General features: G+C 40.3%; 2 protein-coding genes across 2 annotated transcripts; both read left to right on the top strand.

The window, feature by feature from the left end:
- Positions 1 to 1,654: 1,654 nt before the first annotated feature.
- Positions 1,655 to 2,594, top strand: LOC149284682 (carbohydrate sulfotransferase 8-like). Its single transcript, XM_089496312.1, has 2 exons — positions 1,655 to 1,676; positions 1,744 to 2,594. The coding sequence occupies exons 1-2, from the start codon at positions 1,655 to 1,657 to the stop codon at positions 2,592 to 2,594; spliced, it is 873 nt and encodes a 290-aa protein (XP_089352438.1).
- A 12,762-nt stretch (positions 2,595 to 15,356) lies between these two features.
- On the top strand, positions 15,357 to 16,265 carry LOC149284681 (carbohydrate sulfotransferase 8-like). Its single transcript, XM_089496311.1, has one exon. The coding sequence runs from the start codon at positions 15,357 to 15,359 to the stop codon at positions 16,263 to 16,265; it is 909 nt and encodes a 302-aa protein (XP_089352437.1).
- The last annotated feature ends 360 nt before the right edge of the window (positions 16,266 to 16,625 follow it).

The following is a 16,625-nucleotide window of genomic DNA, read 5'->3' as shown; positions in this document are numbered from 1 at the left end:
AGATGTTAAATCAGTCGTTGGTCTAGTATTAGATTTAGGAGCCATATGCCTATCCCACGAATGTTTACTTTCCACATTGCATTACCCTCTACCATGTTTGCTGGGAGGCTGCTCTACAACTTTTTCATTACAAACACACACATATCTACATATATTATACACACACACATATATATATTATATATATATATACATAAAAAGACTAGTTCTAGATTATGACCTCTCCTAACATTTCTTTTAATTTTCATCAAATTGCCTTTTTTTTTGTGTGATTTCTTGAATCTCTTGAAGTTAACAAAAGCCGGCGACCCCTTCTGTCTTGAGTAATATAAAATCCTGCACTCTTTCCATATACTATTGTTGGAGTCCCTCGGGTCTTCATTAAAAAGTCGAGTGAAAGGGAGGTGGCAGCCACAGCAACACACTAGTCGGATTAAACGTCCAATAGAATATTCACCATTGTTAACTTAAATGATGATGCATTCTGGGCACATTAACCCTTAACTCAACTTCACTTTGTAGTACACCAATTCCATTGTATTTTGGATCTTTGAATTTATTTACTCATTTTTTGTTTAATATTTGCTCAGTTGGAACGTCCATTGGAAAGCCGCCTCTGTGTTCTGCTAGGGGTAGAGTGTACATTACAGTACGCCCTTATAGAATTTGTCTGTTGGGTCTATACTTCTGCTCATGGGCTGTTTGGATAAGGTTTGTGTCTATGATTAGTTTCATAGAAACTGCCCAATTTCTTTTTTTTTTTTTTAATGCATTGAACAGCAGTGAACCATATTATGTGTTTAACACTTGCTCCTATCTGGTAATTGACAGGTGGAATGGAACCGAGTCCTGAAAAGTACTTGCAACGACTTCTTCACAATGGCTGAAATGCTAAAGATTCACCAAAAGTTGTTCGCGCTGATCCTTGTTTGTGTCTTCTTCGTAATTTATTCTAACAGTAGATGGCTTCAGAATTATTTTTCCAATGGTATGTAACGGCCGCCGCATACATTGAGAAACTGCTACAACGCAGAAAATTCTTAAAAACACACAAAAAATTATTTTAAGAGTGAGCTAAATCTGAGTTAAATCTGGGGCAACATCTGAAAAAAAGTTGTCTTATCACTATAGTAACCTGTAAAATGGTGTAATGAAAACATTCTATTGGTTGCTACGGTGATAAGCCTATGGTAAGACTTTCATATTTTTGCCCAAAATGTACATATGGTCCACGGCATTCCATATGTTTATTTACACGGAGCTTTCTCAAAGGTAATATTCAGTTTCTGGGTAAAAGTTGGTTGACTGCACAGCAGTCCGTAACATCAAGTCTGCTTTAAGAGTGGACATAGCAAACATCCTTTAACAAGCTTACACGCAAACTTCATAGGTCCCCAAAGTGCAAAGTAACCTTAAATAAGCCATTTTTAATTTGTGACTAAAATTGTACTGTATTGAGCTCAACATTCTGGATTATATACAATACACTTGTATAACTAGGTGAAGATTGCCCTACTTGGCCATTAGGCGCCACAGTTCTCCTTGGGCCGGAAGATCAGAGATCAGAGATCAATATATACTATAGCCTTCATGGTGACATTACTACACACATATAAAGCATGTTGGTCTATGACGTCATAAATTAACACTTAGCATGGTAGACGGGCACTGGCCAGGTGAGCGGTACTGGGAGGTCTATTTACCAAACTTAAAACTTCTCACAGCTGCTGTCTTTTTTTCCAGTCTTCACGCAAGATTCAGTCATTTACCATCATCGCCAATATATTATGAGGTCCGCGTGCCAACAAAACAATCTCACCGGCAACTCATCATATAAAATCCATCCTTTTGTGGCCAGACAGTTATTTGTGGAGCACACGCACAGGTTTATCTACTGCGAGGTGCCTAAAGTCGGCTGCACCAACTGGAAGAGGATCATCCTCCTCTTAAACAAGACTCTCGGAGCCACGCTCAACGATCTCGAACACAACTCCGTACACTCTCATCCTTTCCTGACCAAGCTAAGCTCTTACTCTCCGACGGAGCAGGTGGAGCTGCTGAATAATTACACCAAGGTGATGTTTGTTCGGGATCCGTTACAGCGGCTGGTTTCCGCCTACAGAGACAAGTTTCTACACGAGGACGAGGAGTATTACTACGACGCGGTCGCGAAGATCATCAAGAGATCGATCGGGAGGTCGGAAAATTCCACCGGAAAGATCACTTTTGAAGAGTTTGCTCGGTTCGTCGTTCAGGAAAACCCGCTTTATAGAGATACCCATTGGAAGCCGATGCATCAGCTCTGTGACCCGTGCAACATCCGTTATGACATCGTGGGCAAGTTTGAAACCATGAAGCGGGATTCAGATTTTGTCTTGAAAACTATAAAAGCCCCGAAGAACTTCACATACCCTAGTATTAAACATTATGCCAACGAAACCAGAACCAGCGAAGAAATAAGCACGCGCTATTTCAGTAGTCTATCCTACATGGTACTCGAGAAGCTCATGGGCGTATATAGGGTGGACTTTGCCATGTTTGACTACATCCCTTTGAATAACTCAATCATCAGAAAGCATTTCTGGCACATTTGACCTCATTGTCCTGATTTAGGACTTCATATTTCTGTACAGATATGCTTTGGATAATCCATTGTTACTGCTCTATAATTTTGGAATTCTTAAGTCATTCATTGAATTTTGTTGAATTTGATCTTTTGAAGCCAAAGTTTGACAGATTGTTTTGGCCACGTACAATGTTTGTCTCACTAACGCGATATGGGGGAACTAACGAATTTAGGTCAGGCACGGAGGGCCATTTGTATCTGGCAGATTTTACCTTTTTTTTTTTTTAACAACCAAATACTATATATATCTTTTTTTTTTTTTTTAAACTGTGACATTAGATTTCATGTAAAAATGGGGACTATGTTAAAAGAAGTATAAAAAAGATAACTTGTAATCAGTTTGTCTTTGAATTACACGTGCAATTATTTAAAATATTGAAAGTACTCCGTATTACTCTATTTTTCTTTGTGTTTGTTATTTATGGTATTAAATATTACATGTTACATTCAGCGTTCCTGTGTCTGGATGTGTTTTTGTGTATGTACACACACATATAGGGCTGCAACCAACAATTATTTTCATAATAATTTTTTCGATTAATCAGATAAATATGCAATTTTTTTGTTTATTGCAAATAATTTAATGAACAAACTGGGCGCTAAAAACAAACAGAGGAATAACAAAACGTACAATTTACATTAACGTGTACCATTTTTGTAATGGCCGCCTTATTTTACTATGAAGTAATAATAAAGAAAGCTATATTTTAAAGGTACAAGAACCCAAAGAAAATATTTCTCAAACTAGGTTTTAATACCTAAACAAGTTTTACTAATAAATCTTAATTCATAGGTAAACTATTTTTTTCAGATTTAATAAAAACTAAATCAGAAAAATGCATGTTTTTATTTCCTTTTATTTGCCAACCTGCCCCCCCCCAGCTATGCCACTCAGCCCCCCAAGACTTACCAATGCACCCCCAGACTTGTCCCCCTGTGCTCCAGACTCCCTGGTGTCTCGTGGGGGCAGCCGGTGAACGTCCACACGATGCGCGTGCACAACCTCGTACAGAAGCCCTGGCGGAAGTACTGGGCAGCAGCGGAAGTCAACTAAGCGCATATTTAATAGATAACTTTTCATTATCGATTTTTATTGATTAGTTGTTGCAGCCCTACACACACTATTATACACACATATACAGTATATACATTGTTTTGATTTACATTTATTTTGTCATAAGTCTAAAGTTTGCTTTTCAAACGGTGGGTGATTAACTTTGTTGGAATCAATATGAATAAATATTGCTTGTTTAATCGAATTCGGCAATTGAATTAATACGAATGTCAGATATTACTATAAGATGGTCAAAAGAGAGATGAGCTAAGCGATATTGTGTGATAGAATCCCCTATTATTTATGTCTCAGACAGTTGCGTAACCAGCTTTTGGACTGTAATTAATAACAGTCTTTCTATTTCCCTTAAGTAATGTTCCTCTGAAAATTAAGGGGGAAAAAAATTGAATATATTACTTTTTTCTTAATATATTCGCATGATTTATAGCGTTAGCAGCCAAACTAAAATGTTTTGGGGTTTTTTTTGATGACATGACAAGTTCCTTTTAAATTTACTGTAAGAACATATAGTAAAGCAATAACTATTAGTGTCATCAGCTGGCCTTATTTCATTCCATTCGTTTCTTGTGACATTATCGTGTATTATTTCTACCGGTAGCAAGTGTTGTTTTTCACTTTACATATTGCTGTGCTGGGTGCGTCAGAGAACCCGGGGAAATTCCCATGCTGAATATAACGCATATATCTCCGCGGCCTCAGTCTTTTATCTATACATTGCGGAATTTTCCAGGCAAATACGTAGTAACACTGCATTCGTTTGTATGGGGACCCATTATTTACATATAGTAAAGGAGACACTCAGAGCCTCAGAAGCAGCAATTTAAGTGGGGAGTTGCTGTAAATACCCAACATTCACAAATTTGGGGAGATGGAATTATTTATAGACAATTTTAGTACACTAGGATGGACTAGTTTTGGGACACCTGGTCTTTATACCAACAGGGACTTTTAGGGCATTGTATTCTAAATACATAGAAATTAATACGTAGTCGCCACCCTTTGCAGCTACCACAGCTTCCACTCTTTTGGAGTGCTTTTGTGGGAAATTTCATGAACTGATTTATAACCAGGGTGGCGTTTTATCACGGTACCACCCTTGAACTCACGGAGCTCTTCAGAATGACCCATTTTGTTCACAAATGTTAGTAAATGCATGGCTATGTGTTTGATTTTATGCACTTGGGGCGATAGGTATGACTGAAACACTTGAATTAAATAATTAAGAGGTGTGTCCCAATACTTTTGTCCATATCTCATAACTGTCTGAAACAATTGTCTCAGGGAACTCATAGCTGACTGCTAGACCTCTGAGCCAGCATTTAATATTCAGGTGGGGGCGTAGTGTTTGGGCCTTGACCCTATTTCTTGTCTAAATATCAAGGCTGACCCCATGACCTCAAACAGCTAGCCCTACTTCCCCGTCTTGGCTCTGCCCTTCCCATCACCTTGGAGCAGAAGGAGAAGAGCTCCAGGAAACCTAGCTTCTCCTACACCCAAACCTGCTGTCTTGGACAACTGTGCCAGCCAGACAGCCTGACCTCAGGAGAGGCACCCACACTAACCCATCCACACAATGTACGCAAACACTTACATCGGCACAACAAGATACTCAGCACTAACACTCAGGCAAGCATAGCCAGAAACTCAAACACAACCAGACGCACGCATAACATATTCAAACAAATACACACACACCAACACACACACACACAGACTAAAATAGCCAGATATTTGCTCACATACTAACAACACCCCCCCCATACACACTCAGACACATGTCCCCAAAAACACACACTTTCAGAGACATGTTCACACACTAAAATATCCACACACACGCCAACACACTCGGACAGACATTTCCGAAGACAACTGCGAGGGGGCCCGTGCCCGTTCCTGTCTCCTCATGCCAATTCTAAATAGTTTAGAAAAGGTACACTTACAGAATGTCAGTGGCGGATCTACCGGGGTCGCAGGGGTCGCGACTGCGACCGGGCCCCGGCGGCAGGGGGGCCCAAGCCAAGGGGCCGCCCGAAATCTTTTTTACGTTTTTTTTTTTTTTTTTAAATAAGGCAGGGGCGTCCAACATGAGGCCCGCGAGACCTCGAGGTGCGGCCCGCGTAAGATCGGCAGCCAGGGCAACCGATCTTACACGAGCCGCACCTCAAGCCCTGCTACTTACTTGTGGGAGGGTCTTCTGGACAGCACAGAGGAAGCGGAGTTCACGTGACTTCCTACTTCCTCTGTGCTTTAGCAGAGAAGGCAGAGGGAGGCCGAGCCCCCTGCTGAAGTCTGTGAGCGGCATCGAGGGAGCTGCAGTACAGGTAAGGGGGTGGGGAGGGTGTTTGAATGAGTGTGTGTGATTGAGGGAATGAATCTGTGAATGAATGATTATATGAATAAATGTGTGTGTGTGTTAGCATGGATGTGTAAGTGCTGGAACCTAGGCATGATGGGACTGTGATTGCTGTTAGCAATCACACTCCTATCATGCCAAGTCAGCCAGTACATGCTGAAACCTGGCCAGCTGCCCCCCTTGTGTAGTGATAATGCCAGCAGTATGGGGTCTGCACTTACAGCCACCCTGTACCAGCATGTACTGGCTGACTTGGCATGATAGGAGTGTGATTGCTAACAGCAATCACAGTCCCATAATGCCTAGGTTCCAGCATTTACTGGATGGATGTGTAAGTGCTGGAACCTAGGCATGATGGGACTGTGATTGCTGTTAGCAATCACACTCCTATCATGCCAAGTCAGCCAGTACATGCTGAAACCTGGCTAGCTGCCCCCCTTGTGTATTGATGCTGCCAGCAGTATGGGGTCTGCACATCACTTACAGCCATCCTGTACCAGCGTGTATTGACTGACTTGGCATGATAGGAGTGTGATTGCTAACAGCAATCAGAGTCCCATCATGCCTAGGTTCCAGCATTTACTGGATGGATGTGTAAGTGCTGGAACCTAGGCATGATGGGACTGTGACTACTGTTAGCAATCACACTCCTATCATGCCAAGTCAGCCAGTACATGCTGAAACCTAGCTAGCTGCCCCCCTTGTGTAGTGATGCTGCCAGCAGTATGGGGTCTGCACATCACTTACAGCCACCCTGTACCAGCATGTACTGGCTGACTTGGCATGATAGGAGTGTGATTGCTAACAGCAATCACAGCGAGCACAGTCCCATCATGCCTAGGTACCAGCATTTACTGGTTGCCTAGGCTAACAGCAATCACACTCCTATCATGCCAAGTCATATTGCTAATTTTGTCCAATTGCGTGTTACCTACTTTTATTAAACATGTGAGTTTTTATTATTATTTTTAAAGGTGGGGGTCATTTTCGGTTTTGGCTAAGTGAACCCTGAATGTTTTGGTCCAGAATTTTCATTTTAGTTCATCCCTAGAATAAATCTAGGGAATCCTGAATTTGTAGTCGCAAAACTTTCAAGGCCCAGAAATCAGTGAGAGGAAGAGTAAAGGTTTTGTGTCATTTTACTTTATTTTAATCTGCATATTTTATTAAAGGCCATATTTTTTGTCACAGTGAAAAATGAGTGCGGCCCGCGCACGGATACAATTCTGATGAAGTGGCCCACTGCAGAAAAAACTTAGACACCCCTGGATTATGCCCTTTGTACATGCGCCCCTTTTTCTTTGATTATGATTCAATATGTAAATTGAATTTGTTGAATTAGTTGAAAAAAAATTGTTGGGTAAAAATCATGTTTTTTTGGGGGGGGTGAGGGGGTGGGGGGCCCTTAACAGATTCTCGCACCCGGGCCCTGAGGCATCTAGTTACGCCCCTGCAGAATGTACTGAGTATGCACAGATACCATACTTTGTTGTGTTTACATTTCAAAAGCATCCGAAAATAACTCCGGACTAAAAAAAAAAAAAAAAAAAAAAAAGTCTGATCCCTGCCTGTAAGCGAGAATCTGGGGCAAACGGTGTTTTTGCTTGAAACACTATGTAAAAAAATCCAGGAGTAATATTTCAACACTCGTTCAGCTTCCGTAAATATAATAAAAGACCTAAAGCAGCAGGTGGCAGCATTGACAAGACCGGGCCACTGTCGAGTGCTATGTTACTGCGTGCACATTTGATACAACGTTTCCACCGTGGATCATGTCGTCCAATCCGGCTTATAGTTCCCTCGATACAAAAAGGAATCATTTGTCAAACAACACGGTCTGCTAACGCAGCTAAGACCTGATCCAACATTAGAGTCCGATGAAAGCGATGCCCTGCTTTATAAGACAAAGGCGATTTAAAGGATCATAACGTAGCTGCAGTCTTAAAGGATTAGTGCAGCAACAGTAGTATATGTCTTAAGTCAAAGCAATGTTGCGAGAACTACAGCCTAAAGGCATACGTGATCTTTTTAATTAGAGAACAGGTCAAACTTGTCTCCCATGCCAATTAATCTTACCTGCAGTCTATATATATATAAAAAGCATCCATGTATACGGATTCTGTAAGGGCAAGACGTAGCCACAAAAAAAAAAAAGCTTTCACAGAGCCGGCGCTGCTGCTTTGGTTCCCCAAGTGATATTCCTCTTGCCATGGTTTGTATACCAATTTAAGGATTCATTAGATTAGAGGTCTAAGCCACTTAAGAGAGGTCCTAATGATGTCCATGGCCAGACTGGCACTTTTTGACCTAAGTGTAGCAGACGGCACTTTTTTATTGACGTGCTGGGGGGGTAGACGATATGGTGTGTGTGTGTGTGTGTGTGTGTGTGTGTGTGTGTGTGTTGCCAGAAGCCATTTGGACATTTGCCTGGCGTGCCCTATGGCCAGTCCAGGCACGCCAATGCCATACTAAAAATATCTGCAAGCCAAGGAGCTGGGGGACAAGGGAAAGTGGGAAGCATCTGCAGAATCTTCCCATGCGTTCACAAAGTGCATACGATGGCTGGAGAGTCTTTCAGTCGGCTCCAACATCCAACTTTTTGATAACGTAACAAAGTTCATATACATGGTGACTTTCTTTTGCCATTTCAAGTCTTCATAGAGACTAATCGTATTTAACTTGGTTATCACTTAAAACAAATGCTTTCAAACCTTACCTGATTTTCATGGACCCCGGGTCTTATCAAGACACGGCCTTTTCTCTCCGATCTATAAAACAATAAAATCATATCTGTCATTTTACTAAAAATCAACTGTAAAACTGCGTAACTTCCCACGGGTCTAGCATTTAGCTTGATTATAAAATACTAATATACTCAATAAATGAGTCAAGTTGAAATGAAAACACACTGCCGACCCTAAAACGCAGAACACGATAAACAAAACTTAAGGCAAATGCATCTTGAAAATTATATTTTTTGTGTTCCTAAGTCATAACGTGACATGGACCATTACGTAGGAATATTGGCCGCATTGACTTCAGATGATAATAGAATTTAAGTGGGTCTACCTCTTATTTAAGGAACATTAAGACCAATTTCACTTATGGGGTATTGTGGGGGGGGGGGGTCTCATAATTAAGAGGCAAAGGTCTCCACAAGCTGGTGTTTTGGACACACGTACATAATGCTCAGGGCTGGGTTGCCGAGGAGGCTCTGGCACTTTAAGACCAGCGGCCGCCTGATAGCATAAGTATCCCATGGCTGAAGGTATAGCAAGCGTGTAACAGATGCAATAACCATATAGTGAAAAAAAAAATAATCGTCAATAAGCAGAGATCTTAAGAAGATGTCTATTTTCTGCAGCAAAAACACTAAAATGTAGTATTATTGGCTTATTATTAATAACGGGATAATCAAAGACACTTGGTATATTCTATGTTTGCCCCATTTTTCCCTTTTATGCTTTTGTAGTACACATAAAATATGCATATTTTTTTCCATAAAAATTAGGGCTTTCATTTAAAAATGTAATTTGTTTATTAATTTGTATTGTGCCACAAATACATTTTTTTGTTGGCTTTCCATTTTTTTTTATTTTTTTTTTGGGGGGGGGGATCTAAGATTTGTGTCAATAAATGTATTATACTAGATTCTAAGACTATATTCCATCTATCAATAAATTGCAGATTATAAGTACCAAAACACAAGTTTCTTTTAGATATTATTCCATTTTGGCTACTTTTCAGTTTATTCTTACTTTTTTTATTATTATTTATAGTTGCGCCAATTTTCTTTCTACTATATCAATTTTCTATATGTTGTGTGTCAGTATCTCAGATTCCTAAAAATAAAAAATAAAAAAATCTTTCTATTGCTGCATATCTGGTTTCTAATTTTCTCCAAAAATATTTTCCATGATTATTCAATGCAGGCAGCCTTCAGGTAAAACAATAGTTGTTTCAATATTCTTGCTGCTATTTTGACAATGACTAAACTTAATGACTAAAAACAGAGCCTCAGAACCGTTATAAGTCACCTGAAAAGTTTAACATAACGTAGCTAACCTTTTTAAGATACTTTGGGGATTTACAAGGGTAAAAAAAGCAATCGGGGAACAGTGTAAAAAAAATGACATGTAATATCCTGCAGCTGCAGAAGGACAGGCGTTTATTTGTAGTTTACAATAAATGTAAGTTTTACGAGAGACACAATAATTACATACCAAACTAGTATGACATATGTCATTTTACAAGAGAGAATTATGTTGCAATAAAAATGACGCATCGGGAACGTGTAGTTGTGTTTGTGATTAAAAAACAATTTGTGCTCATAAGACACAACGCTAATTGTATGAGAATCCGGCTCTGGTCACTTAGAGCCAACATCGGTGCTTTTGCGCGATCCGATTCAGTGTCATACAGATGAATTTTAAGTAGCGTTAGATTTCTGTCTTCTAGTGTCAAAGAAGCCGAGTGTGAGCGTGCGTGATAAGGGACGTTTTACTTTACTGGGAGGGTGGTAGATGCGTGGAACAGCCTCACAGGAGAGGTGGTAGAGGTGAGCACAGCGAGGGGATGTAAACATGCATGGGATAGGCATACGGCTCCTGAATTTAACACGAGACCAACGACTGATTAAAGTCAGTTTTCTCAGCAGGAAAAAACAGGCACACTAGACCTGCTATCAAAGTCTATATTTATCATATACATAAATCAAAGAAAAGCATCTCACCGACGTCATCATGGCCGCAAAATATGGTTCTTTCAGGGACAGCTTATTACACGCTATTACGTAATGGCGACTCGTTACCGACTGAAGCGCTTCCAGCAAGTACTTTATTATTCTACATAAAAGACTGGCCATCGAACAGAGACGACGACACGTCGCGGTGATAAAAGCGCTACTTTCTATCACGTAGTAAAGTCAAGTCACTGAACGTAAACAAAACGGCAGCTGCGATTTAAGTAAGGGGAATCTTATCAACCCTATATAAACAAGAACATAACACGACGTGTACGGCACAAGGTGATGTTTGACGGAAAGTTACCAAGTACTGTATACAGCTCGTGTTATTTACATAGCGTCGGCAGGTATGCTCGCTGGTTTTATACGGCACAGATCACATAAAAAAAAAAAATAAAAAAAAAATATTGACGGCAGATAAAAAGCAAAAAAAATAAACCACCCCAGGAAAAAAAAAAAAGCATTGAAGTGCGAGACATCTAGCCTCCATCCATAAAACATGGTCATAAAAAGCACGTGTAGACTATATCAGGCAGGCGGGTAATAAAGTCAACAATCCAAATGAATTGCATTGCGTTTGAGTTAAAGGGACGCTCCGGGGGATATCTTTACACACACACACACTTATTTATACTTTTTAAGTACTCCAATATGCTTTGACTCAAGTAGAAAATATATAATGCACTTCAGGAGAAGCTGAGGATACAAAGCTGCAGTGGAACGCCTCCTCTTTGGGTTGATTTTCAATCCAGTGATTGGCTGCTTGAAGCTACCAATCAGAGGCAGGAAAGCCTATATCGTAATCAGTGGGAACACGTTCTGTGCATGTGACTAGGGGGTCTTATTACATCCCCTACCCGGAACGCTCCAGAGGTGGTGGTAGATATATCATATGGAGAATATCCTGCTTGGCAAAAAGCTGGTCGGGGGTGGGGTGGGGGGGGGGTCAAGGGCACATTCATTTTGTCCATTCATGAGTAAAAAAAAACCAAAAAAACACTTCTTACTTCCTTCAATTTTAAGACCAATCTTGTTTTATGGCCCATATCAAACTTTTATTAGTAAATATATAAACGGGCATTGATCTTTACTACTTCTGAAATCAAATGTTTCAGACAAACTATACACAATAGAAGATAATATCCTTTTGTTCCAATAAACTCCCTCTATCTGCGGACCTAGAGGCCGCCATTGTTGTCAGTCATGTGAGACTTTGGTTGACCTTCCCAGCTCAAACACCACACTGAGCCGATTCTTTATGGCAATGCCAATGAAGTCCGTTTCACTTTAGACTTTCATTAGTCAAAACGTCTGGCTGGGTGATTAACACAGAGCCATTCCATTGTTTACCACATGTAGCATGACAAAGAGTCAGGGATTGTGTCTAGTAGATTGGGCTCACATAGAGGAGAAAGAACACACGCAACAAATGGCTAATATGCAGCTGCCGGCAAAAAAATTGTATTATGGGACAAAAACTAGCTCAATATTTTTGAAAACCTATTTTTAAACATGAGGACTTCATAGGAGGATTGCAAGGTCTCCACCAAAGACATGAGAAGCGACTACCATCCGGGCTACGGTTTTGGATGGAATGTTAGTATATTGTCCTATGACTGTTTTACCAGCTGTGAATAGATTGATCACAGAAGACAAAGATAAATACATTTGAAAAAGTTTATTTCGAGCAAGCTGGGTTAGCCCTTTTATTCTACATTAACGACGAGCAATAAAGTGATAATAACTGGCAATAATTTCCAAGACACACATGGTTATATTAGACGCCCCTACACTGGACTCCAGCAAGAGGTTTTCACTGGAATCTAAATGAACGTCTTCTAGAGGTAACTTTTTTTTTTGCTACTTGAAACTTCGGAAAGGCAATACCTCCCATATTGAATCAATCATCAAAAATCTACGGCAGGTGCGGCGCTTAGAAACAAACTCTCGAGGTTAAAGCTTATTGTGAGAGCAGCGTTAAGACGTCTGCCACTAGGACAATACGCTCTTCAAGACGTGGAACATTTGGGGCTGGTAAGTGTACAATCCGAATGTAAAAAGAATTATGAATTGATAAATAAAATACATGGTGCTATACAAAATAAATAACCGATAAGAATAGATTGATAGGTAGCGTTTATCTGTTTATAGGCTGCTGCTGCTGCTGTTTAGTGTTTAAGTTTTCCCATTAAGTCTTGTCAAAAGACAAGACAAATACTCTGTCTGCCAACGGCCACCATTGTCATATAATGCCTGGTGTGTTTATGTAATAACAAGTCAAAGACAATATTCATCGGCTAACAATACAACCATTGAAATGCCAAGTATGGTAAAAATAATAAAGACCGTTTAGAATGAAATTCTGGAGAATATTCCATACGCCAACAACACAACCGTCGCAAAATGATTGGCATTAAAATCAAGAGTTTTGATAAAGGGACTGTAGGGATATATCCTACCGTATACATAACAGAATTAGCTGAAAAGCCTGTATATTCTGTAAAGACCCAAGATAAACTAAGAAATATATATATATAAAAAAAAAAATTTTTTAAATGCTATACGTCTCCATATTGTAACCCTTAAACCCATACGAAAGTGAGAAAAAAAAAAAATAAAAAAAAAATTAAACTGTCTTTGTAAACGTATTTCCGGATCACAGAGGCGAGGTCTAGATTTCTCCTGAGCTCACCGTTGGAATCCATTGGTACCCTACTGCTCACAAGGGTTTAACATTTTAACTTTGTAAACGTCTAAAGTAAAGACGTTTGCTTTGCGTTTGCTTTCACACACCCCTCCAAGTGTCCTCCTTCAGAAGGGCCAGTCCCTGTTTGGGACCCAAATCCGCCCGTCGCTTGCTTTTACTCCTCGGCGAGTATCCATTTATTCCAAAGCCCATTTATAAAAAATGTAGTTATTAACAGTTTAAACGTGTTTAAAATGTAAATAGCACAAATAGACTAAATAGACTGCACACTATACAGAGCGACTTAAAAAGATTTAAAAAGAAAATGTAAACCAGCATTCAACAGTGATAATAAAATAAGAATTGTAACGATTGGTTTGTAAAGTACCCCAGGGTAATCTCCTCCGATGGGGTTTACGCCTCTGAAAGCCACCTTTCCTTACGGTTTTGCCGCCAGGTACCAAGGAGCCACCGGAGCTTTGCCAAAATGAACTCAAATAGGTTTTTAACACCACATTGGGGCTGGAGTCCTCTTTGAAATTGTTCTTTTGCGCTGCACCTGTGTAATTTATTTTGAAGGGCATATCCGCTCTTTCATTCACAGTGCCTAGAATCATGAGAAGGCTACCGTTGAAGTATATCTTTATGGCTATTGTCTCTTGTTCGGTTTTGGCTCTAACCCTCCATTCCCAATGGCCAAGTTTCACCAGACACACGTGTAAGTACGTCTGAGATCATAAAATACACATATATATTTTTTTTTAATGTTGTCTAATATTTTTATTTTAAATTTTCTTCAGCCCCTTCAGTCGTATCCATCGCTAATAATAACAAAAAACAAAATACAACACACAAAATAAACTTGAGATGCTCAACCAAGAGCGGACAGCTGCCATGACGTAGTCATCGTGCCACCCCGCTCCGGAGCTTCTCAACTTTTAGCTCTCTTGTGCCATTATAGAGGAAAAATCTCTATCAACATATTAGTCCGAGTTGAGCATTTTAAATTGGTTTTGTCGGATAAAAACTATTTTACATTTAAGATTTTGCTATGCCTAACTGGACTCCAGCCTGGCTCAAGGAGGAGCGTGAACCACGAAGACAAGCAGAGTCTGGACCTTTCCCTCGATCTTATATGTTCTCACAGCAGATGGCCAAGACAAAAACTGTGTTCCTTCCTAATGACTGAGGCTTTTTTTTTTCTCCACATAGCCCTCAACGTGCCATTATCGTCCGTTCTCGCTTCCCATCTTGTTTGCTCACTGTCGCCTTTGCTTTCCCCACGTCACCCTGATTTGTGGCGACACGTACACTTATTTGCTTGATTGCAAAAAAACAAAAGGTTAAGAACGGGAAACTATTCTGTAATCAGGACGCCGGGTTTAATGTGACCTGAAAGTTCTGCAGGTGCAACGACACATTTCGAGCGTTTCTTAAAGAATGAATTTGCTAAATTAAAACGTTCCTGGGTTCACCTACTGCACTGAAAACAACGATGGACATAAAAGGAGTTAATTTTATCTATATAGATGCTAGCTATAGTTGCTCGTAATCATGGCTAAATTGTTTTTTATTATATAGCTATATCTATAGATCTAGATGGCAAATTTATATTAAAAAAAAACTATAGTTATCACCTTCAGAGTTGGAAGAAGATAGGAACTTTCTCTATTTACATAAAGAGGGAATGAAGAAATAGACTGAAGATGGGGACAAAAGGGGTTAAGACTACTGGGCAGAAAGGAGTTGTGGGTGTGTGGATGGGGAGTGAAAAGTAAGAGGCGAGAGATTGGTAAAAATAGTTGGGCGACAAAGGGTGCTAGGAGTAAAACAAAGAGGAGATAGGTGGGACGGAGAAAGCGAGACGGGATAATGAATACAAAGAGAAGAGGGCAGAAAGACTTGGGACAGCATGATGTCTGCGTGCCGTGTAGGTGCGATGGCCATTTTCCTGTAACAGTGGCTTTGCATGTCTTTCCAGACGCCGATCCAATTCTGAAAGTCCAAAGGAGCCGCAAACACATTTTGGAAACAAGCTGTCGGCAAAGAAACCTTACTAACCCATCGAAGAGAATCACTTTCTTCCTCAGCAATCGCCTTTTCGTGGAGCAGAGGCACAAGTTCATCTTTTGCGAGGTGCCAAAAGTGGGGTGCTCAAACTGGAAGAGGGTCATGTTTCTTTTGATGACCAACCTTAGCACAAAAGCAGAATATATACAGCACAACGCGATCCATCAGACTCGTTTACTGAAGCGATTAAGTAACTTCCCGCCCGAGCAGCAACAGATGATGCTTCGGAACTATACCAAAGTCATGTTTACGCGGGATCCGCTGCAGAGAATAGTTTCAGCCTACAGAGATAAATTTCTCCACTCCGCGGGCTACTACGCCACGATCGCAAACACGATCAAGTCAAGGCTCAGGAAAAGCGTTGACTCAGAAGACGACGTCACTTTTCAGGAGTTTGTTCGGTACGTCCTCGGAGAGAATCCCAGACGCACGGATATCCACTGGATGCCGATGCACTACCTTTGTGATCCGTGCAATGTTAATTATACAATCTTGGGAAAATTTGAGACCTTGAAGAGGGACGCGGATTATGTGTTGACGACCATAGGCGCGCCCTCGAACATCAGTTATCCCACCATTAAGAGGTACAACGAATCGAGAACGGATGCGTCGGTCAGTAGCGAGTATTTTGCAAGCCTACCCCCCGGGCTCCTGGAACGTTTATTCCGACTATATAAACTTGACTTTGAGCTATTTGATTATTATAAGTAGATAACCGTTTCAAAACATAAGCTCAGATATACAACTTCTAGGAGATGAGCCGTAGGTTTCACTGTATCCATGATTTCACACAAAAAGCTTTGATTCACAAATATATTGGATGCTGAGGCGTTCTGAGATGGAACTTGAACATGGTTTCTAGAACATCCATTGCCTTTTATTATTATAAAGGATCTTAAGGTCGGCCACCTGATGTTATTCTTGACACCAAGAAGTCTCCCGTATGTTTTGTTGCGTTTTTCTCTGGTTAAATTTAGTTGACGTATTAAATATATATTTCAGACTAGTGTAAATCCACCAAAAATGATTCAAACCAATTTTGCTTTGGTCCATTTTCAGACGTTGGCTTGG

The sequence above is a fragment of the Sceloporus occidentalis genome, unplaced genomic scaffold, assembly GCF_023333645.1.
Source record: "Sceloporus occidentalis isolate IW3139 unplaced genomic scaffold, rSceOcc1.0.p SCAF_89, whole genome shotgun sequence".
NCBI lineage: Eukaryota > Metazoa > Chordata > Lepidosauria > Squamata > Phrynosomatidae > Sceloporus > Sceloporus occidentalis.
The sequence above is the reverse complement of the archived record's forward strand: the minus strand, read 5'-3'. Positions and strand labels throughout refer to the sequence as shown.

Coding starts and splice junctions, on each gene's coding strand:
- LOC149284682 (XM_089496312.1), top strand. CDS start 1,655: ATGGTAGACGGGCACTGGCCAG. Junction 1,677..1,743: donor GGTAGACGGGCACTGGCCAG/GTGAGCGGTACT, acceptor CTTTTTTTCCAG/TCTTCACGCAAGATTCAGTC.
- LOC149284681 (XM_089496311.1), top strand. CDS start 15,357: ATGAATACAAAGAGAAGAGGGCAGAAAGACTTGGGACAGCATGATGTC.